Consider the following 22,121-nt stretch of genomic DNA (forward strand, 5'->3'; position numbering starts at 1 on the left):
AGCACCCACAGGTTATTAGTGGCTGACAGCCTAGCAGGGGGCTCCCGGAACCGGCCCGGCACAGGGCGGGCTAGAGGGACACTGTTCTTGCCCATTCCGTACTGGGAGATGCCACAAAGAATCAGCCCCATGATGCAGGTAGTGCAAAACGTCCTTGCCAGGGCCTGGAGTCATTTCCTTCAGGAGCCAAGCTGGCAATCAGGGACAAGACAAGAGGCGCTCAGTTATGCGGAGATTGCCATGTCTGCGGCATTGCTGGGAAATCTGCTTTCCTGGAGTTGCTATCTACTGCCCTTCTCCCTTACAATAAAGCTAGGAATTGACTAAACCCACTGTATTCTTCCTGAGGATGAACCACTCTCTTATTTAGCAGGAGTGATGTGGATGCAACTAAAGAGGTACACAGCACTCATTTAGTCCAGCTCCACATACAGCAAAAATGCATGCAAGGGCGTGTGCAAGAGACCCCACTTCTCCATAAACACACCTTGCCTGAGAGACCCTGCTTCTCCATAAACACCTCAATGTTCTGTTTGTCAGCTCAGTGTTTACAAGGAGACTATACTGCCTGTTTGTACACGTCACTTAAACAAAGGCAAGCGAGTCAAAGCCTGAAGAACACAAACAAAAGGCCCATAAGCTATTTTATTAAAACCAAGGGAGATTCTCAGAGTGAAGAGCTCTCATTCCCCAGCACCAATGCCATGCAATGGAAGTGCCCAGCGCTGCTGCTTCACTGCACTGACCTTGTGCCCACTGTTGTTTTGCACAAGAACTTCTGTGCAATAAAATATTTGAAAACTACTGAGGTAGTAACAGCTTCCTATAAAAACAGGAATAAAAATGACTACACACGCAAGTCTGCCTGCTCTCTTGTTGACTGGTGAATAGTTTAAGCTTATATAGTTTACATAGCTTAAGTTTATATGTTTTTAAGCTTAATAAAACTTGATTGCATAATTTGACAAAAGATTGTGTACAGCTTTTGAGGCTGCATTGGGAGATCTGGGCTTACTTCCATACCTGGAAATACAGTAGTGTCTACAACTTAGTTTGTGCAACATACGATAAATACTATGAAATCAAATACATCTCCGTTATGGGTAATTGTGTTTATTCTAAATCCAGCTCCAGCTTGAGGTTTGGCAGTGCCTGCTGAAGGATGTGAGCAGTAGTTTCTTTCTCTCTTATTCCAGGAAGGTCACTCAGATACAAATATTCAAGGTTCCTATAAACATTTAGAAAGAAAAGTCAGCGACTACTATTTAACTGTGGGCACAGAAATTAGACAAAGGATTATTCTACCAGAGCTGTTTTGAGTATTTTAAAAGTTGGTTTATTTTCTGAAGTGGGGGGTTTTCAGCTCACCGTAAGTGCAGTCCTTCTACACAGCTTAAAAAGAGATCCTGGACTCCCTGCACCATGGAGCTTGCTTTATATTGAACAGTATTTAATAATTTCAATAGCGATTTAGCTTAGAAAACACAAGCCATGATAGGTTGGACCAGAAGATCCTTGGGGTCCCTTTAGCCTGATACTCTATGATTCTAGAAAAAGTTATTTTAATGTAAATAATAGAGTAATACAGAAAGTCCTTAGTAAAACCTTTCTGTAGGAAGAAATCCATCACCCATTTGTAGCTGCCTGCAACTCGGTGTGACACTAAAGAGTTCCGAGTCACTTTAAGGCCACAGTTCAATACAGCACCATGGATGTTGTGCAGAGGTGCACAGCACCCAACTGCTTCCCAGGCCTGAGCGCTCAGGTCCACCCCGAGACCTTGAGGCTGCAGTGAGCATGAGATAACCCAGTGACAGAAGCCATGCGGGGTGTAGAAGGACCATAGAAGTTACAGGACACCACTAAAGCCTGCCCTGAGCAGCAGCTGCAGCAGCAGGGTCAGCCATAGAAACCAAAGTGATCATCAAATACTTATTCTTGAGCAAAACCAGCCCAGAAACATGCAGACTCCAGCCCTTGCAGTCAACCCAATCCCAAAGCCGTGGGGTGTAATAGCCAGGGAAGCAAGGTGCTACAGAAGAGCTCAGCAGCTTACGTACATCAGCTTGTGAAGCGCAATGATGCCTTTATCTGTGACATTCCCACAGGAAATTATCTTCAGCTGGAGGAGACTCTTCTGCAGATTCTTCGTCTCACTGAGCCTCTGCAGACACTCATCTTGTATGTAAATACACTTTTGCAGCTTGATTTCTGTAACATGTTCGAGACCATCTGGGAAGACAAAAATGAGTATTGGCTTCAGAATACCAGGAACAACCTGTACTGCTTGGTAAAAGTTCTGAGTTTAGCAACTGCCTCCAAACCCACACAGCGACATGCTGCCTTACACAGTGGGCCAAAAGGCAAAATGAATCTCCAAAATTCCTTTGAGGTACTTTGAATATATGGAAACCCCAAGGTTTGTATCCTTTGAGTAAGATTCTAAGAGCTTTGGCATGGGTAAGTAACAAAAAATCCTCTGCAAGTCTGCATGATAAATAAGGACTCTGACTTAGGAACGTACTATTGCAAGAAATTCAAGGTCCTCTGCCAATGAAAAAATTAAATGGTCTGTTCCACATTTTGGGTTTTGTTACTTAAAGGAGACCTGAAACACTTTTTTAATCCCTTATTTTATGAGAAACTGAGAGCTTGCTTTTTTATTTTTCATCTTTGAAGACATCATAAATGCCTGGAGAACAAGTAATACAACTTCGAAGACACCAGGAATATCACTTGGTTTAGAAGAAAAGAAATATTTAACGTAGGGCTTTTTGCTACCAGCTACTTAACTATGAACTCAATGAAACAGCAAATCTTTGTTGCGCTTCTTCAGTGTTACTGTTGCTTCGGGTAAGGGCTGATGAAGTTCCCAATCTTTCTGCTTTACACCATGCCTCCAACAAAATCTTAGGAATGGCTGAATATTTGTAGAGCCATGTTAAGGGGGGAAAAAATGGAAAATATTTCTCTGTATCTTGCTAAGAAAGGAGAAAATGACACAGTTATTCCTATTTTGATGCAACTGAAAGAACTATTCAGTATAATCTTTGCACAGCTGTGTCTACATTACCCAAATAGTCAAATCCTCTGTACATGATGCAAGAGTCGGTGGCATTAATTGCTTCTATCTTGTATTTCCCCAAGGGCCCTGTTGGCAGACCACTGTAGTCCTGCTGCCATTTCTGATAGCCTTGATAGCGCACCAGTGCACCGCATCGCAACAGCCACTCCGAGGCTGCCCTGTCAGGGCCAACAGCTTGGATACGTTCGTAGTCCACCCTGCGAGACAGAAAGAGCATTCACACGGCTTCTGTAATGTGGCAAATTTATTGCCTCGATGATAATAATGATTGCACAACAAGTATTTGGTTAGGTGTATGGTAAGATGTCAGCAAAATAATAATATGATCTACTGGAATCGGTTTATGTATAATTATTTGGATTGTTCTTCAGCCAGGCAAGAATTTATTTTTTATTTGTTTTAAATGCCAGAGGCTTATGGTAAAAAGAATACATATGCAACCCTTATAGCTGATTGTTTCCTTTCATGCCTGTAAGGAGAGATGAAAAATCACCTTTCTATCCAGAGTAAGGCTTTACAACAATTGCAAATCTGTCTCCCAGACACTGATTATATAAAAACTTCTCATTGCCTGTCACGCTTCTGTCATCCCTGAAGCCTTTTTCCTCAACAATTAAAGTATTTCAGAAAGATACACTTCAGCAAATAGTTAAAATCCTTAGGTCCATTCAGGGCAAAGATACCTTTCTTAGTCCGGTAAGGAATGCTGAAGACAGAAGCAGAGACCTGGAAGAGACTCCTGTCTGTTTGAGCTTCACACCCTGTTACAGCAATTACCTGCACCATGCAACCGTTTCCACAGAGCTAGCAGACATATGGCACAACTATTAGCTACCAGCAAAACTTATGTGCAGAGAAAGAGTTTTGCAGCTAAAGAGTTTCACAGAGAAAGGCTTTATCTTTCTAGAAGTAACTGTGAAACCCTGGTGTGGCTGAATCACATTGTAAATGATAGGTTGGTTAGATGCTTTTCTGAATAAGTAATGGGGGCATGGTCGTGTTACTGGTTTAAATGCATCTGGGGGTCAAAGGAAGACTGGCATTTAGGAACAAAGTCCACGTTGCCAGCTTGCCTACCACCATGGGAAGTGGAGCAAACCACACACCTTCCTCTGGAAGGCCACAGCTTTCTAACTGCAAACAGGTAAGGAATGACCCCTGCCAAGCATTAACATGCAATCTGGGGGGAAAGAACGGCACTGGCAGCAGAAAATGCCCTTTCCAGTCCTGGGACTTAATTCCCCCTGCTTCACAAACCGCACAGGGGATAGATGGGACCTGCTAACTGCCTTGTGCACACCGAGTCACCCTTACTTGTTGAACACGGCATTCAGCCATCCCCAGAAGCCTCTGCAGGCGCCCGGCGGCGGCACCTTGCCGAGGCTGCACACTGGCTGCGCAAGCTTTCCCCACAGCATCATGGTCTTGAAGAAAAGGAGAGAGGAGAAACGGAGACGTTACCCGCAGTGCTAGCCCCAGCGGGACGGGCAGCCCGTACCCGCGTTCCCCTCAAGGCCTAACCGAGTCTGTCAGCCCCGCGGGAACGACCGCTGGAGGACAGCCCCGGGGACCGCGCTTGAGGGGAGGCTCCAGCACCGCCTCAGGGCTCGCCCCGCCCCGCTACCGTCCTCCCGGGATCCCCTCCCGCCGGGCTGCCCCCAGGGGACAAGCCGGCAAACCGTACGCGGAGCCCGGCCTGACCTGCCACCAGAGGCCCCTCACCGCCGCCGCGGAGCGGGCGCGGAGGAGGAGCCCGGCCCGCTGTGTATCACCGCCCCCAAGATGGCGGCGGCGGCGCTGCTGCGGCAGCGGGCGGGCAGCGGCGGGGCTGAGGCGCTGTGGCGAGCCCAGCGCCGCCAGCGCAGGTGAGGCCGCGGGGCGGGCGCGGGAGGCGGCTTTGCCCGAGCCCCGCCGCCTCCCCTGCCCGCGCCCCCTCAGCGCTTCCCTCACGGCGGGCGGGCGGCCATGGGAGCGCCGGGACGGGGCGGTCGCCTTCCCCTCAGAGTCGGGGCGGGAGGCGCGCTGTCTCTCGGGCGGGCAGACAGGCACGCTGCGGGTGAGCTCACGGTCCTGTCTGTCTGTCTGTCAGCACTTTCGACGTGGTGGTGGTGGGCGCGGGAATCGTGGGGCTGGCCTCTGCCCGGGAGCTCGTCAGGCGGCATCCCTCACTCGCCTTCGCCGTGCTGGAGAAGGAGCAGGAGCTGGGTATGGTGCCCTGTCTTCCTCACCCCAGTGTGCTCGGGCTCACCGGGTGTCAGCCCGTCAGAAATCCTTTACTGCAGGGCACCCTCGCCAAAACCTAAGTACTTTGTGAACATGCATGTAAAGGGAATCCTAGAGTCACAGAATGGTTTGGGTTGGAAGGGAACTTAGAGCTCATCCAGTTCCAACCCCCTGCCACGGTTTGCCCCCCTGCTGGTTTGGGCAAAGTCTATGCCTGTCTGTTAACTGCCAGAACTGTAAACCACAGTCGTTTGCCCTGTGATTCTGGATATCCCTGTATATGCTGTGCAAGGTGCTGTTAATTGCATGGGAGGCAATTTATCAAAGGCAAAGAACTAATAGATAACCAGGAACACGGTCACTAGTTACTGGCCCAGCATTAACTAGAGTAAAATGGCAGAGATCCCAGTGTTGTCTGCTTATACAGGAAATCTTGAGGCACTCTTCACCTGGTCATCCATCCTGGCTTTGCAATAAGAAAGAATAAGCCCTGTTGCTTCATCGAAAGCTTTTCTGGCTCACTCAAGCACAAGCACAGTTTCACCATAAGCAGTCTTTTCACACCAAGTGCTTACGCAGATACGCAGTCACTCAGGGTAGGTAGGAGCAACCCCAAGGGATCATGTCAGTGGCTAATGTAAAATAATACCAGTGAGCCGAAGGTCTTGCTTTAAATAGCTCCACCACCCAGGCTACACATTGTTCTTGAGGTGTTACGTGTATGATACGAAGTGGCTTTTTATCCCCAAGACAGGATGTACATTAGGTCCGTAACAGTTGTGTGAGTGCAAAGCAGGAATGACCTTTGGGAGTCAATATGTTAAGAGGGAGAACCTGCCCAAATTACTTCAATAAAAATGTTTATGATACTTTTCACCTCTGTTTTACTTAGTTACAAAGAGCAAATAGCAACTTAATCCAGTTCACAAACACTTGAAAAGCCTACCCAGGCTGCCAGCACATCCCTAGAAATTGTGGCTTGCACAGATGTTATGTTAGATGAGGCCTTTAAGGATGCATTTCATTTTAAAAATTTAATTTCTTAAAATTAATTTGAACATGTACAAAACTTTGGTTGATTGGCCTGCAAGTGTAACTCTTGGAGGAGAAACTTGTGATTATCTTTTATTCTGCCTGTTGGTTCAACACACTGCAAGCTGTGATGGTTTGTTATTAACTGGGTCTTGCTGTGTCAGTGTTTTTCTAGCCTTTTGAGGCCAAGGGAGGAATTGGATTTGCTGTGCAGTTACCTTATATGAGCATCTATTGTAACACTGATTTAGGGCAGGACTTTGCTCTTCTGACAGCTGAGGTAATTGGTGTGAGGTAAAGGTGTGAACTAATCATTGGAACATGTATTTTAATAACGCACTTTTCTTACTATTTAGCTCATCACCAGAGTGGACATAACAGTGGTGTGATTCACAGTGGAATCTACTACACCCCTGGATCTCTGAAAGCTAAGCTGTGTGTAGAGGGAGCAGCCCTCTGCTACAAGTACTGTGACCAGAAGGGGATACCATATAAACAATGTGGGAAGGTATAGGAACTGCTGTGTGTTCTTATTGTACATTTGGAAACTGAGACTGTATAACGTAATGTTACAGTGTATAGCAGAGGCCTGGTTGTGGTCTTTCTCCCAAGAGATGAGTTTCCGCAACACTTACTACTTTCAGAATGAAGGTGCCTTTTTCTTTTCTTCTTTCCAGCAACTCAAATCAATTTCTTTTCTGGACCTAAATTATTATTTAGGTCCTTATCTGTGGGCTGAGCTAAAATATCCCAGGTAATGGTGGAAGCCAAGCCCCATGGAAGGGCACCTGTGTAGCTCCAAGGAGCATGAAGGCTCTCAGTATGTGCATACCTTATTTCTTGGCATATCAGACTGTGAAAAGACTTGAAAACAGCTACAGATGTGACCCAGCTACATGCATTTATGCCATGTTACATCCACCTAACACAACCTGAAATGCTGGGGACAAAAGAGTGGCTGTACTGATTCATTTGGGGTCTACCCAACCCTATATGCCATTTCTGGAAGTTTCTGGAGAGACCCAGGAAGGAATGAGAACAGGACAAGCAAATTATTGATTCTTCCAGCTTCCAACTATTTTCAGCTCAGGTTATTTTCTGAGCCTGATGTGTTTTGTCTCTGGTGACTCTCAGTAGATTTATCTTCCAGGTGGTTTTCAATTAAAAGCTTTTGCATCAGAGCATACTTTGATGAGCAGTTTCACACATCAACAACTCACTGCTTCATTTTGTACCTGGCTCCTGCAAGCTTTATCTAATAGCCCCTACCCCTTGTGTTAGAAGAGCTCATGAACAGTTGATCTGTGCTCACAATCTCCAAGTTGCACATAATTTCATATCCCCTCCTCCCCCAAAGTTGTCCCTTCCAGTTGGTAAGTCTTACTCTGCTCAGTCATTCCTCTTAGAGAAGCTTATCATGACTCTCTCTACCCTGTCTCTACCCATGTCTCTACCCTGTTCTCTGACCTGTTCCTGGTTTCATGCATCTTTGATACAAGATAAGGACCACGACTGTGCACAGCATTCAAGATGTGGTCAGACACTGGATTTTTGCAGTGAAATAGTGTTAACTGTATTATCCTGTTGTTCCGAACATTCACTTTAGGGTTTTTCAGCTGTCACTAGGCATTGAGCTGATGTTTCCATAGGACTCTCTATCCTTACCCCAAGATCTTGGTCCTGAGTAATAGCTTTGAACTTGAATTCATCATTTTATACATGAGGCTAAGACCACTTTTTCTATGATCACCATTTCACATTTATATGCATTGAATTTCATCTGCCATTTTCAGTTGCTCATTCACCTTGGAAGGTCTTCTGCAGTTCTTCACAGTCAGCTCTTGTCAGAACCATCTCAAGGCGCTTTAAACCATCACCTGACTTTTTCACCTCCCTGGTTGCCCCTTTTCAGGTTACTCATAAACATCTTGGACCTTCTTAGTCTTTCTCTTTTATAAGTGCAACGCAGACCCTATCTGATGTGATGAGCGCCACTTCAAGTCCCCCTAGCTCAGCACCCAGGGGGAGCTGGGTGCAGATCTCACCAGCTCTGGGGTGCCGAGCAGAAATCCTTGGAAGTAGCACAGTGTTGATGGCCCCTGCACCAGTGCGGGTGGTGGTTGTCCTGGCCTGGCTGTGCTCCCTCCATTGCAGCTCTGGTCACAAGATGGCACTGTGGATTTGTACAGCAATACACCTGATGTGACAAGCCTGCTCTCAACTCAAAGCCCAAGACAGCAGACTTGCTCTGTAGGAGTAAATTCGAGATTGGATAAGGTTAGCTGACCCAGCAGCATTGTTGGTCCTTTGCTGACACTAAGTTTGTGTGCTTCCTCATCGCCTTCCCCGGCAGTGTTTATTCCGGGAAAGATGATGGTGAGGCTTTACAGCAAGTCCTACATAAAGCAGCCCCAGGTTTGGAGAACTTAATGGCTTCTCAACCCAGAAGAGCCTGTGTTGTCATACTTGATCTAGGCCTGGAAGTAGCAAGGTCTGTGCAAACCTGACACAGATAATTCGTAGCCTGATAAATATCTTGTGGTAGCTGTGAGCTGACTACGTGGTTAAATGAAGTGAAGCTGGTATAGTTCAGTTCAGACACCATGTCAGAACATGTTCTTACTCTGTTATCGAGACTGAGATTTGTACAACTTGGGTTAGTTTGGTTTCATTTCTGGAAGCATCTCAATGTCTCTTTAATATTCTCTTCTTTCACATTCAGATTTGTAGTCTCGTGATACTTTTAGCAAATATTATCCATTGATAGTAGCTTAAACTACAGTTTTAACATTTGGTTTTCACTCTCCTTAATGTATTAGTGCTTTCTCAGTAATAACTGGTATTTATAGAATCTTGTGCAACTAATGGCACAAATCACATTTTCCCCTCCTTGAATTATAATTCACTGTTCACTCACTCGCTATTGTTTGCTTGTTAGCTTGGGCTTGATGCCAGATACTGTGTGTGTTTTGCTCACTGGTGTGCCTTGTTATCTTTTCTGAAGCTAATTGTAGCTGTTGAACAAGATGAAATTCCAAGACTCAAAGCTCTGTACGAAAGAGGGCTGCAGAACAACGTCCCAGGTCTGAAACTGATTGGAACAAAAGAAATACAAGCAAAAGAACCCTTCTGCAGGGTAAGGGATTTGCATACTTTTAATTAGCATGTAAGATCTCAGTTTCTCAGGTGACATTATTTTTTAATTTAACATAAATATGTTTCTGGTCTTAAGGTAATTTGCATGGGGGACAAATTCAAAAGAGCCTGAAAACCCAGAATAAATGTAATTTTCAACAAAAATAAATGTATCCATTTATTTCTGGAACTTTTTAGCTCAGCCCAATCCTTCACATGCATTTGCCATTACATACAAATCAGACCAGGTCTAATACAACATAAAGTGATGCTGCGGAATCATTGGTGACACTTTCACCCCAGGTTTCTCCTGCTCACCTCTTCTCATTCTCTTACTTGTCCGTTCATAATTCATTAGTTCTCCATATGGCATAAAGAGTTGCTGCTGCTCTAATTGCACATGAGGCACTAGCTGGTTCCTGAGGGCTAGCATTCACAAACTGGAGAGGAGTAATCCATTTCACTTGCAGCCTACAAAAGGAATCAGGTTTATCTGAGTCAAAGTAGGAGTCTGCAGTCCCTTAGTCCTTCTGCAGGGCTGAATTTATAGGCAAATGGACAGAGCCTACAAGTTGTTCAAACTTCATTCTGTTCTCAGCTTTACCCAGAGGTGTCCTCCCTGATGTATGTGGGAGGACAACCAACCAAAAAGCTCAACCCAAAACAAGCAAACAAAACAGTTCTCCTACCAATGATTAATTCTTTTTTTTTTTTTTCCTAAATTTAATCTGTAATTGTTCCCCCTTCAGTGTTCAAGGCCAGGTTGGACAGGGCTTTGAGCAATCTAGTCCAGTGGAAGGTGTGGCAAGGGTGTTGGAACTGGATGATGTTAAGGTCCCTTCCAACCCAAATCATTCTGTGATTCTGTGATTCTCCTTGCAGGTGCTTGCCTGTATGTTTTTGTGGTTGATAGGCAGATTTGCCTTCGCCCAGGTTAGAGCTGCTCTATCTGAGATTATGCTGAGATGATTCTGCTCCTTCCCATTAAAATTATTTACCATACAGTAAAGCTTGATAATATGACTTCCATCTGTAAGTGTGCATTGGGATCAAGCCAATTTCAATCCAGCTGCTTCCTACACATGTGCTTGTTGTGTAGCACTTCTCAGCCTGTTTATTTTCACAGCAGGAGAAATGTGGGTAGTTTATGGAGTACAGATTTGTTGTTGTTTAGTGTATCTTTGGTTGAAAGGAAAACCTGGATATAAATTCCCTGTGCTGTTTCATCTGGCAGCTTGCTTTTGGTGTCACTGCATGGCTCTTTGCTTGTGAGTGCTTGTAGATACAGACAGAAATTTTCTGGAGAGGAATCTTTTTCTTTTTTTCTTGTAAACATTTTGTGTCTGCTCCTTAAAACATTCTTTGCTTGTTCAAGATCCAGCTGAGTATTTTCTTCTGCAAATGAGTAGATTCAGATGGGTCTTTCTTAATTTACCTTGGTTTCCTGAGCTGAGTCCTTTACTTGTAAGCAAATGGCACTTGAATGGTGTTATCATAGAATCACAGAATGATAGAATGGTTTGGGTTTGGAAGGGACCTTAAAAACCATCCAGTTCAACCCCCCCTGCCACAGACAGGGACACCTTCCACTAGACCAGGTTGCTCAAAGCCCCGTCCAACCTGGCCTTGAACACTGCCAGGGATGGGGCAGCCACAGCTTCTCTGGGCAACCTGTGCCAGCGCCTCAGCACCCTCACAGGGAAGAACTTCTTCCTAATATCTCATTTAAATCTCCCCTCTTTCAGTTTAAAGCCATTCCCCCTTGTTCCATCCCTACAGGACCTCGTAAAAAGTCCCTCTCCACATTTCTTGTCAGCCCCTTGGAAGCTGCTCTAAAGTCTCCCCAGAGCCTTCTGTTCTCCAGACTGAACAACCCCAGCTCTCTCAGCCTATCAAGTGGAAAGAAAGGTTTTATGTAAAATACAGTTTTACCAACAGTTCTGGTTGTCTTGGGCCTGCGAATGGCCCCTGCTATTGTAGTATCTGTGTGGCTGAGAGTCTTTTAATGTAGTCACACTTGCAGCATCTCTTGGAGATAAAGCAGTGCTACTATCCTTATCTTACAGCCAGAACTAGGAAAATATTGTGATGGCATCTAGCATGATAAAAATTATGTGAGAAACTGAGCCTCTTCTGAGTAAAGATAGTAAAGCGTCTCTAAGAAACATTAAGAATTATAGTTACACACTGGGCTTGACGCTTGCTTTCTGCTAAGACATGTGTAGGCTGTTGTCTAAATAAGAAGGCACGTTTCTCTCAGATATGCAGTGTGGTAAGTCTTGCACCCTGGCTAAATTGTATTTTTTAGCCTTGCAAGAGGCATTGGCAACAGCCATGCACCAGGTAGAGCTCCCAAGTGACCATTTGAAGGTGGAATTGCATAGTGCATAGCAAAAAATAGTAAGTAGCTATTAGCTGAAGCCAAGGCTGGGTAACCTGTTTTATCATTAAGCACTTTATTGAGGAGACTGATTTATGCTGTAGTTACATGATCACTTAATCCAGCATAAGTAGTTTTGCCATACTAGCTGTCAGCAAACACTAACACTGGAGCTGGCATGTGGAGAGGCTAGGAACAAGCAGGCAGGGATAGGGAGGCAGCAGGACTCCCTTCTCCACTGCAGTGCACATCATTCCGGATGAAATAGTCTCTGTATTGAAGACCAAAGTCCACATACAGCCTTCACTGTTCTTATGTATCTTAATACTGTTTCAGGGTCTGATGGCCCTTGATTCTCCATATACTGGCATTGTGAATTATAAACAAGTGGCCCAGTCCTATGCAGAAGATTTCCGGGAAGCAGGTGGGACGATCTTGACTGATTTTGAAGTTACAAACATGGAGATGGCTAAACAAAGTTCTTCAGAAAGTGAAGATGGTAAGGCAGGTTTTTTTCCTCCATTTACTACAGTCCTACCAAAGATTTTGTTGAAAACACATTTGTTTTAATTGAAATGACATTTCTGAACCTTTCTGTCTCATGGGGATGAGACAAAAGTAAAATTATGTTAGTAAGAGTATTGAGCAAGCTCACTGTTTTGGTTTTTTTTCAGGCAGGTCACCCTTCAGCTGAAACATTTAAAGCTGATGGAATAAAATGATAGTAAAATTGAGGAAGAAGGTTGTTATCTCTATTAAAATCATGTTTAGCTGAATATTGCATTTGTATTCTTGTAACAGCGCTTTTTCTTTATCCTGGAAGGCAGGTTGGATCTGTGCTAGTACACATATGGAAGAATAAAAAAACCCCTGTTAATTCATACACTTATGTCCAATATCAGTTATGTCCAGTAGTAGTTGTCCATAGCTTCAAGATATTCCAGTGGAAGAATCCTTCATTGTGACAAGCTGCTTGCTCTGTCAGTTTTCTGTTATGTGTTCGATTAATTCCTTCTCTTGTCTAATTCTGTGACAGGACTGAAATACCCAGTTATTGTCAGGAACTCAAAGGTAAGAACTAAGCTGAAGATTTAATTGCTTTATAGGAAGCTGTTGTTCATTTTCTTAAGAATTTTTGTTGAGTCCTGGTGGATTATTCAGCTCTCTAAAAAAAGTTAAAAGATGCTGTTCAGTAACATGATCAGTGTCATCTAGGACTGCTTCTATAAAACAACTGCAATCAATTCTTAATTGATTAATTCTTGAGAGTCCAACGTAAGAAGTATGTGGACCTTTGGAGTGAGTCCAGAGGGGGACATGAAGATGCTCAGGGGGATGGAGCACCTCATCTAAATCTCCCCTCTTTCAGTTTAAAGCCATTCCCCCTTGTCCTAGCCCTGCATGTCCTTGTAAAAAGTCTCTCTCCAGATTTCTCGTTGGCCCCTTTAGGCACTGGAGCTGCTCTAAGGTCTCTGCAGAGCCTTCTCTTCTCCAGGCTGAACAAGCCCAGCTCTCAGCCTGTCTCCATATGAGGGGTGCTCCAGCCCTCAGAGCATCTTTGTGGCCTCCTCTGGACTTGCTCCAACAGGTCCACATCCTTATTCTGGGGCCCTAGAGCTGGACATAGTACTGCAGGTGGAGTCTCACGAGAGGGGAGTAAAGGGGGAGAATATTACAAAGGAAACAAATATTTCTCCCTCCTTCTGAAAATACATTTGGTTTTCTTTCTGGCCTTGACTCATTTTCTTCCAAAGCTTGTAGATGATGGGTGGGTTTTTTTTAGTAGGTACATTGGATTTTTGTGTGGTTTATGTTTTGTTTTGTTTTGTTTTTCCACAGGGTGAGGAAATATACTGCCGGCACATTGTGACCTGTGCAGGGCTTTTCTCAGACCGCCTGTCTGAGATCAGTGGCTGCAGCCCTGAACCTCGTATTGTACCCTTCCGTGGAGATTATTTGGTGCTAAAACCAGAAAAGTCTTACATGGTTAAAGGAAATATCTATCCAGTACGTACTCTCTCGTTTGTCTTTCCTGGTGTACTCTAAGAAATGCTAAAACTACAGAAATAAGGGCAGTATTTCATGGTTATTTCTGTTAGACTGCAGATAGTGATGTGGGTGTAGATTCAGTTGCTTTCTGACACGACAGCTTGTTTTTGTTAATTCTTGAGGAACAGGTAGAAGTACCACAAGGGAAACTATTGCCAGTCTTTTTTTTGTTGTCGTTTGTGTTTTTGTTGCATTGGGGTTTTGTTGTTGTTGTTGTCTGGTTTTGGTTTTTTAATAGCGAAAGAATGAAACATACAGCATGATAGCCCCATGCCCACAAAAGCCTGGCTTCTTTCTGTTATAAAATAAATCTGTAGGCAGGATTCAGGAGTCAGTGAGGTACAACAGTAAATAACTAATTATTTAGACCTAGGGTCTAATCTTGTGTGCTAATACCCAAGGCTCAGATTTAGATATGTGCCTCTCAACATCATCTTTGAATTGGCTTTACTTTGTATGACAAAAAATAGACAGAGGAGGAAAAGGACAAGCTTTCTACCATTTAATATAGACAAATAGGGTGATGAAGAGGAGCAATCCCAGACAGAAAATGAAGTTATCAAGCAAGAAGAGGGAATTCCTAGGGCAGCATTTTAGTTAATTCATGCAGTACATTGAAGTGATGCCTTTCAAATATGAACTTAGATTTCCCTGCTAAACTCTGGAGCAGGTCACCCTAGAAAAATTGTGGAACCCTGGGCATTGGGAGTTTGTCTGATTTCATCTCACCTGGGAATTATTGAAGATCCTGTCTTGAGATGGGAGGGAGGAACTGGCTGGGATGTGAGGATACCTTCCAGCCTTTTTCCATGGCTGTGTGAGGATAGCTTGTACCACTTGATTATTTTTTGGGGTTTTTTTTTTTGTTATGGCCAAATAATGGTAATAAGATTAGAAAATTGCATGATTCTTAGTGGTATGTTACTGAAGATGTAATGTAGCCTGTGGAATGGTTGCAGTAAGCTGCAAAAGTATTAAAAGCATATTTTAAACAGGAAAATCAGTCACTGAATACAGAAAAGGAATATATCTTAAATCACTTTTCAATCATAACAGTACTGGTTTTTGAGAAATACCCAATACTTGCTTATGTTCAGACTACAACACAGTCACCTCTGTTGTCACCTCTCCTAAATAGCTAAAGATCAGTGCACGAGGAGGTGTGCTTATTTCATGCCTGTATCTGCGTAGTGACAGCTTATTTCTGCTTCAGCCTCTGCACTCAAGTACACTGTATTCTATTTGCAAACACAAACGAAACTCCATCATTAGCATTCATCAGGCTTGCTAATGGCATGTTGTTTTAAGCCATACAGAATGATGAGGTTTTGCTAGTATTTTATAACCTATTTTATTGCAGTATAATTACTACTGGTGCATAGCATTAGTGCGTTGTTGGTTTTGTTGTGGCTTGACTTATATCCTGAGAAATCATGTGTACTTTTGTTTCCTGTTGTTTGTTTTGCAGTCTTACTTGGCCCTGCTTCGTTCTTCATTGGTTTAAATTAGTTGTGTGCTATAACTGCACAATTACCAAGCAGAAAAACCTGCACAGGAGCCAATTGTCTGGTTCTATGACTCAAATTTTATTGTAGTGATTGAAAATAAAATGGCAAATTTACTTTTTTTCACTTTTTCATTTGAAAATAGTTATTTCCATTTATTGGGAGGACAAGTCCTTTACTGTGCTTTGGTTTGGTTTATTCACTCTCTCACACATTAAACTGTAAATGTCTGTACTTTCCTCCTCACAAATGTTTTCCATGTTTCCTGGATGAGTTTGTTCACCTTAAGTGGTTGCGCGGCTGTTCCTCTTACCTTGTTTGTAGCAGCTGTAATAACTCTTGTACCTCACTTTAGGTTCCCAATCCTCGGTTCCCTTTTCTGGGATTTCACTTCACACCGAGAATGGATGGCAGTGTGTGGCTTGGTCCTAATGCAGTATTAGCCTTCAAACGAGAGGGCTACAAACTGTTTGATTTCAACACTGGAGACTTTTTAGATGCTGTATCGTACAGGTAATAGCTTGTCTTTTTGTCTGCTGAACACAGTTATTTAAATGTCATTAGATGTCAACTTGTGACTCCATGGAAGCTAGTTCTTGTCCAAAAGCCTGCTTTTACCAAGTTTTTTGTGTTTTTAAAGACAGATGTGCTGATGAGGGCAGAATCCTTCAAGACATTTGACTTCATGTGATCTAATATTTTAATTTTCATAAATTACCAAGACATGTTTCAGCTGGTCTGAGAATGTGCCTGCTCATCGGAAGGTACTGGTCAGCCATGTTGCTGCTACTGGAGCTCTTCCAGGATTGGTTTTGGTCCAATTCAGCGTAATATTTTAATCAGCCTTGTCAACGTGATTAAAATACTTGCGGAAGATGCTCGGAAGAGAGAACACAGAGTGGTCTGGATTGCCATGTTAAACTTCATCAGACCATCAGTATACATTTAAAAAATATTCAAGTGCCAAGGAAATAATGTTAAGAGCCATGAATTTAGGCCAAGAAGCTGTCTTAGAAGGCATATCAGATAAATTGGGAATCATTGCCAAAATTGCAAACATAAATGAACAGAGTATCTGTGGAAGTTGAGACAAATCTTGCTTCTCTATGAGGGGCTGGACAGACCATGACAGAGTGTTCAATTTTAGAAATTGGACTTGAAAAAGTAAATATTGGGGAGATCCAAGGAGAGGCTGAACAACAGGTCAGAAAACTGGAAACCCCTTTCTGGCAAACAGCTCAACTTAATGCAGTTTATTGAAGAGTTGAAAGCATAGCGATTATTGTCTGTAGAATTTTATACTGGAAGACTTGAGGAAAGCAAAGCAAGTAAACAAGATTTGCAAAGACATAGCAAGATTCATTAGCTGAAAACTGAGGGGTTTAGGAGTGTGGTGATCTTGTCAGAATGATTGTGGGAAAACAAGGCTCAAGCAGCATGTCTGCCTTCCCTCATGCACACAGAGTTTCAGTCTCTTGCCATTTGACTGGACCAGAGAAAAATCCTGGACATAGAAGGGACTGGAGTTCAGAGTTAATTCTCAAAGACAGAATGTAAATGCAAGGCTGCAGCTCTGTAAGCAAGGTTTGTTGAAGCAGGGAAGAACAAACGTGTATTTCTCAAGTAGAAAGCATGATCAGATTACTCATGTTGGGAATGGGAACTTTAGCCATGTAGTTGGATTCAATACCTTCTTAGTGTTAGTTTGATGCGGCTGCATTCATTCTGGAAGATTTGTTCTTACTGCAGTTATTGTTTCTCTCTACAGTGGGTTGTGGAAGCTCGTGCTGAGAAACACGTCTTACGGACTGAGCGAAATATACAGAGTGTGTTTCCTGAGCGCACAGGTGAAGCAGCTGCAGAAGTTCATCCCTGAGGTCACTGTCAATGATGTACTCAGGTAAAGAAAACTTTTCCTGTTAGTTACACCCAGTGTTACTACATTGTTAAATCTCTTCTTTTTTAATAGTAGCAAAGGTGCATTAGCTTACTCCCTCCACCAAAATATGCTACCAAAGCAAAGAAGCATTTCCATACTTTCCACAGGAAAGCCTTTTGTGTTTGCTTGTGTACGGGCAAGTTTGATGAATGTTTGTGTGGCTTTCTGCACTCTCCAAAGGCTGAAATTCACAGTTGTGACATATTCACCAAAAAGACACTTTATCCTGGTGACGCACTCAGTAGCCTGAACGTAATCTGAGTTCACAAAGAAAGCAAAACACTGATGAAATTCAGAGGAGAAGCCAGACCGAGTTGCTATTGGGTGAATACTTAGTTTCATCATCTCAATAAAACTATATTCAGCTTCTTACTGTGTGGAGAGAGAAACTAATTCAGAGGAGTTTATAAATGCTAAGGAACTGAAGAGACTTGTGAGGAAAGATGAGGCATTTTAAATACGTAAGGGTGGATTTAACTGTCCAAGCATTTGCAGGGAGAAAATCCAGAATAACAAAAGCTCAAGCATGGTAAAAAAAAGCTCAGGCACTATACCACTGGCATGAAATTCGTGTTTGACAAGGCTTGCTATTTCAAAACAAAGGGTTTCCGTTTTGAAAAGACAGGGCATGTTTGTGTTTGTGAGGAGGAGAGTAACTTCACAACCAGGAAAGATACAGAAGAACCTCTTCTTGGCTATGTGCCCTCATTTTACGGTAATGACTGCGAGACATCTCCCACTCTGCGTCACAAGTGGTAAACTTCCTTGTGCTCCTCCAAAAGCCTCACTGGGCTTTGACTCCATGGTCTGCCCTCCTTATTGTTTGCCTGCGCACCTTTACAAGGTCATAATTGATTTTCTGACTTCAGAAAACATTTTCTTTCTGATGGTGAGCCCCTCCTTTATTTTGCAGGGGTCCATCCGGAGTGAGAGCTCAAGCACTGGACAGTGATGGAAATTTGGTAGATGACTTTGTATTCGATGGAGGCAGTGGAGATATTGGAAGCAGAATTCTTCATGTCAGAAATGCCCCTTCTCCTGCTGCTACCTCCTCCCTTGCCATTGCAAAAATGATTGCAGATGAAGCGAAGCAAAGATTTGAATTGTGAATGATTGACAAGTGTAGTGGGGTTCTACCCCTCTTGTATGTGTAGCATCTTGTCTGCACTGAATGAACTCCACAGCCTTTAATGGCAAAGATAAAACAGGCAAAGTGTCAACTTGCAAGACCAGCACTGGTATAGCAAACCCAGTATTTGAAATGTTTGCCTCTGCCAGCCCATAACTTCTCAGCTTCATGAATATAGGAGTTGCAGTGCCTGGTCAGGCCTGGTGTGGTACAGCTGTCTGCAAGAAAGAAACAGACATCCCTGCTGGCAGTAAAGGTTGGTCCACCTGAACAGGAAGAGCCTGTGGAGGGGCTGGTGCCACACGCAATGTGAGGGTCTCTCCAACCATGGTGGGTCTTTAGGTGAAGCAGGAAGAGCCTCTGTGGTGGGGTTGCCCACACGGACTTCCCATGCTTCAGGTCTGAACACTGCTTTCTTGTTGCACTCTGGAGAGGTGGTTGGTCCTCTGAAAAACCACAGGCATGGAGCGGTTCTCTGTGTGCTTTGACTCCATTTAAATTGGAGTCTATAGTCCCCTAGCTTACATTAAATTAATGGAGATAGGAGGATAAGCCCTGCTTAAGGGTTCTGCTGATATAGTATTAAGGGCTTTATCAGAGACTGAAAACAATATTTACAGCCTTCTACATGAACATAGAGTATTTCACAGTAAAATAAACCTAACAAGGGATTACCAAATCCAAGTCAATTTAGATACACAATTCAGATATGCTGTCTATCTGATCACTGTCTGTATTTTTTATAAAGCTGAAATTAAAATGTATACATAAACAGTTTTTATTTAACTTAAATCTGAGAAGTCAGCACTAATCAGAAACTGCTTCAGTGGGTTTGGGTTTGGGTTTTTTTCCATTTGAATACGGGTAATGCAAAAGGAGCTTATCTTTGTGCAGCATGTTGAGCAATCTGGTGGAAATGGTCTTTGTAAAAGCAAATGCGAAGGGAGGGAAGCTACAGAAACCTGTCTTAATTGAGTCATGTTGCATACTGCTTCCCTTGGAGCCCAAACAGCAATGAGTCAGGAAGACTCCCCATTTTCCACATGCCTGGCAAGAGGGAAGTGTAGAAGATGCCAGTTACTCTTCTGGGCTCTTACTGATACTTGCAGTTTTATCAAAGGCTCACCTGGAAGAGAGTCAGTGTGGAGACCGTGCTTTAAACTAGGGAGAGGTGTTCAACAAGTTTGGTATGAAGCTGAGTATCTTGGGATGTTCTGCATAATTGCTACAAAAAAGAATTATGTGGCCCCAGGGACAAAGTACTTGAGAATACTTTTAAAGCAGATGTTCACAGGATGTTGGGTAATACAGATAATTATGGGTAGTTTGCTACCAGGCAATTTGCCATACTGGGTTTATTTTAAAGTTATTTTCTGTACTGCTCTGACAGGCACGAGGGAGTGTGTTAGCACAGGAGCTCAGGTGTGCTAGCTGATGTTTTACTGTACAGAGCTGAGCCGCTTTTGCGAGAGAAAGGGCTTAACATATCTTCACTTAACTTTATTTTTTCCTGGTGACATCTACTTTACCAAAAAAGTGACTCGTGTATAAGGACAACCTGGAAATTCAAGTAATAAGCCCTTCAAAGAAAAGCTTTGGACGTTATTCTTGGCCACACCACTAGACAGAGATTCAGATATTCCAAATGCTGAAATGCCATACGGCTGTGTAAAAGTTCTGTCTTCACAATGGAACAATCATATCTTCACTCCCCACCAGAAGTGTTGCCTATCAACAGTAAATACTACAAAAGGATTGCAAAAGCAACTTCCTCCCACACGAGGTGTGGCCCTAACATGTATTAACAGAATAAAGAACGTTAAAATGTAAAGCAGTCATATACCGTGGTGAATCGTAAGTCAGCACATTTAACTGGGCTTTTTTGCTCTCAGGAGATGATTATTTTGGGGCAGAGTTTAACTGAAGCTTTTAAATTATGGATCTTTATGTAGTGTCCTGTGAAATGTTTATATTTTTAGAGATAAAGTTATAAACCTTTTTTAAAGGAATAACTTCAGAGAATTATGATAACGGGGTTTCAAATATAAATCTTGTTGCCCACAAAGTGTGAAAATGTATGAATGTCTTTTCCAAAGAGGTCTAATTCACTTGGGTGGCCTCATAACTGCACCTTTCTCTATTATGATTATAATAGTGGTTTGGGTTTGGTTTTTTTTTAATTGCTGTAGAGTCTGTGTATTTCTTCTGACTTACAGAAAAGTTTCATTGATACTTGCTAATCCTCACCTGAATTAGGCAGTATATAGCTCTATATAATAGGAATTACTTTACTTGGGGGAAACACATGACCAAACTTGTCTTCTTAAAGTACCTGTATCTTATCTATGCTTATTACACTTCACAGCATTTTCTCACACCGGTACGTATGTGGCAGACAGAACTAGTCTTAAGCCTGATCTGGACCTGTAGTGGCACATGGAATGGTCATTTTTGAAATGCTGAGTAAATGCATTAGGACAGCTTTGGACAAACACAGTTTATTCCACAAAAGTGTCCCCATAAGGTCAGTCCTAAACTGTGAGCAGATTATGGCATATTGGATCTTTTTAAAAATGCTGCAAAGAAATGACGTAGTGGCCCATGTCATGGCTTAGTGGGTGGCTGCTCTTGGGAAAAGGAGCTCCTTGATGGCCCTGTGTTGTGTCCAGTCACCACTGCCACACCTCAGAGTAGTTAAGGCTGTCTGGAGAAGAGAGGAACATCACATCCTGAAGAACATGGGCATTTGGGGGCTGTGAAGGTGGGGATAGAACGCTAGGTGAGGGGCTCATCCAACCTGCAACATCTGCTTCCAGACTGGGCATCCTGGCTCTCTGAACTGCGGGTTTGAGGATCTCACGCCTGTTACCCTGAAGCAGCACTTGGGATTAGCTGTTTTCTTTCTGTTCACAGTTTGGGTTTGATGAAAAAGCATCTTCCCACAGAAAAATTTCATTGAAACCTCCAAGACTGCCTTGATGTGTTGGGAAGATTAAGACCACAGAGCAACAGGAGCTGCTGCTGCCTCTGCGAGGACCTGTCTCCTCCAAGAAATCTGCCATAACTAAAGATCACAATCCTGGTGGCAGAAGGGCACTTGTTTTTCTTGATTTAATTTATCTGCTCCCTTTGTAGACCAGTCTTGCAAGGCAGAGGGGTGGGGGAGTGTATATAAAGTGTGAGATTTGATTACGATGCCATCAGAGGGGAAATGAATCATAGAATCCCAGAATGGTTTGGGTTGGAAGGGACATTAAAGATCATCCTGTTCCAACAGGCAGAGACACCTTCCACTAGACCAGGTTGCTCCAACCTGGCCTTGAACACTGCCAGGGATGGGGCAGCCACAGCTCCTCTGGGCACCCTGTGCCAGTGCCTCACCAGCCTCAGGGTGAAGAACTTTATCCATTTCTTCCTAACATCTAATCTAAATCTCCCGTCTGTCAGTTTAAAGCCATCCCGCCTTGTCCCTACCCTACAGGCCCTTGTCAAAAACCACTCTCCAGCTTTCTTGTCAGCCCCTTTAGGCACTGGAAGCTGCTCTAAGGTCTCCCTGGAGCCTTCTCTTCTCCACGCTGAACAACCCCAGCTCTCTCAGCCTGCCTCCATATCAGAGGTGCTCCAGCCCTTGGAGCATATTCATG

The 22,121-nt window shown here is 43.4% G+C and overlaps 2 protein-coding genes across 3 annotated transcripts; one reads left to right on the forward strand and one right to left on the reverse strand.

The window, feature by feature from the left end:
• Positions 1-630: 630 nt before the first annotated feature.
• On the reverse strand, positions 631-5,425 carry DMAC2L (distal membrane arm assembly complex 2 like). Of its 2 annotated transcripts, none has more exons than XM_030484908.1 (5): positions 4,787-5,425; positions 4,400-4,509; positions 3,074-3,282; positions 2,061-2,232; positions 631-1,228 (listed from the first exon to the last, which is right to left on the reverse strand). In XM_030484908.1, the coding sequence occupies exons 2-5, from the start codon at positions 4,504-4,506 to the stop codon at positions 1,114-1,116; spliced, it is 603 nt and encodes a 200-aa protein (XP_030340768.1). In that variant the 5' UTR covers positions 4,507-4,509; positions 4,787-5,425; the 3' UTR covers positions 631-1,113. The 2 variants fall into 2 exon arrangements, with proteins under 2 accessions (XP_030340768.1, XP_030340769.1); XM_030484909.1 differs by having other exon boundaries at positions 5,178-5,242.
• L2HGDH (L-2-hydroxyglutarate dehydrogenase) lies at positions 4,639-20,657 on the forward strand. The gene is made up of 10 exons (XM_030484904.1): positions 4,639-4,950; positions 5,175-5,290; positions 6,697-6,848; positions 9,345-9,476; positions 12,192-12,354; positions 12,892-12,926; positions 13,695-13,862; positions 15,765-15,922; positions 17,178-17,309; positions 18,262-20,657. Exons 1-10 carry the CDS (start codon positions 4,868-4,870, stop codon positions 18,455-18,457), a joined length of 1,335 nt encoding a protein of 444 aa, XP_030340764.1. The 5' UTR covers positions 4,639-4,867; the 3' UTR covers positions 18,458-20,657.
• Positions 20,658-22,121: the final 1,464 nt, after the last annotated feature.

This window comes from Strigops habroptila, chromosome 4 (genome assembly GCF_004027225.2).
Source record: "Strigops habroptila isolate Jane chromosome 4, bStrHab1.2.pri, whole genome shotgun sequence".
In the NCBI taxonomy this organism is placed as follows: domain Eukaryota; kingdom Metazoa; phylum Chordata; class Aves; order Psittaciformes; family Psittacidae; genus Strigops; species Strigops habroptila.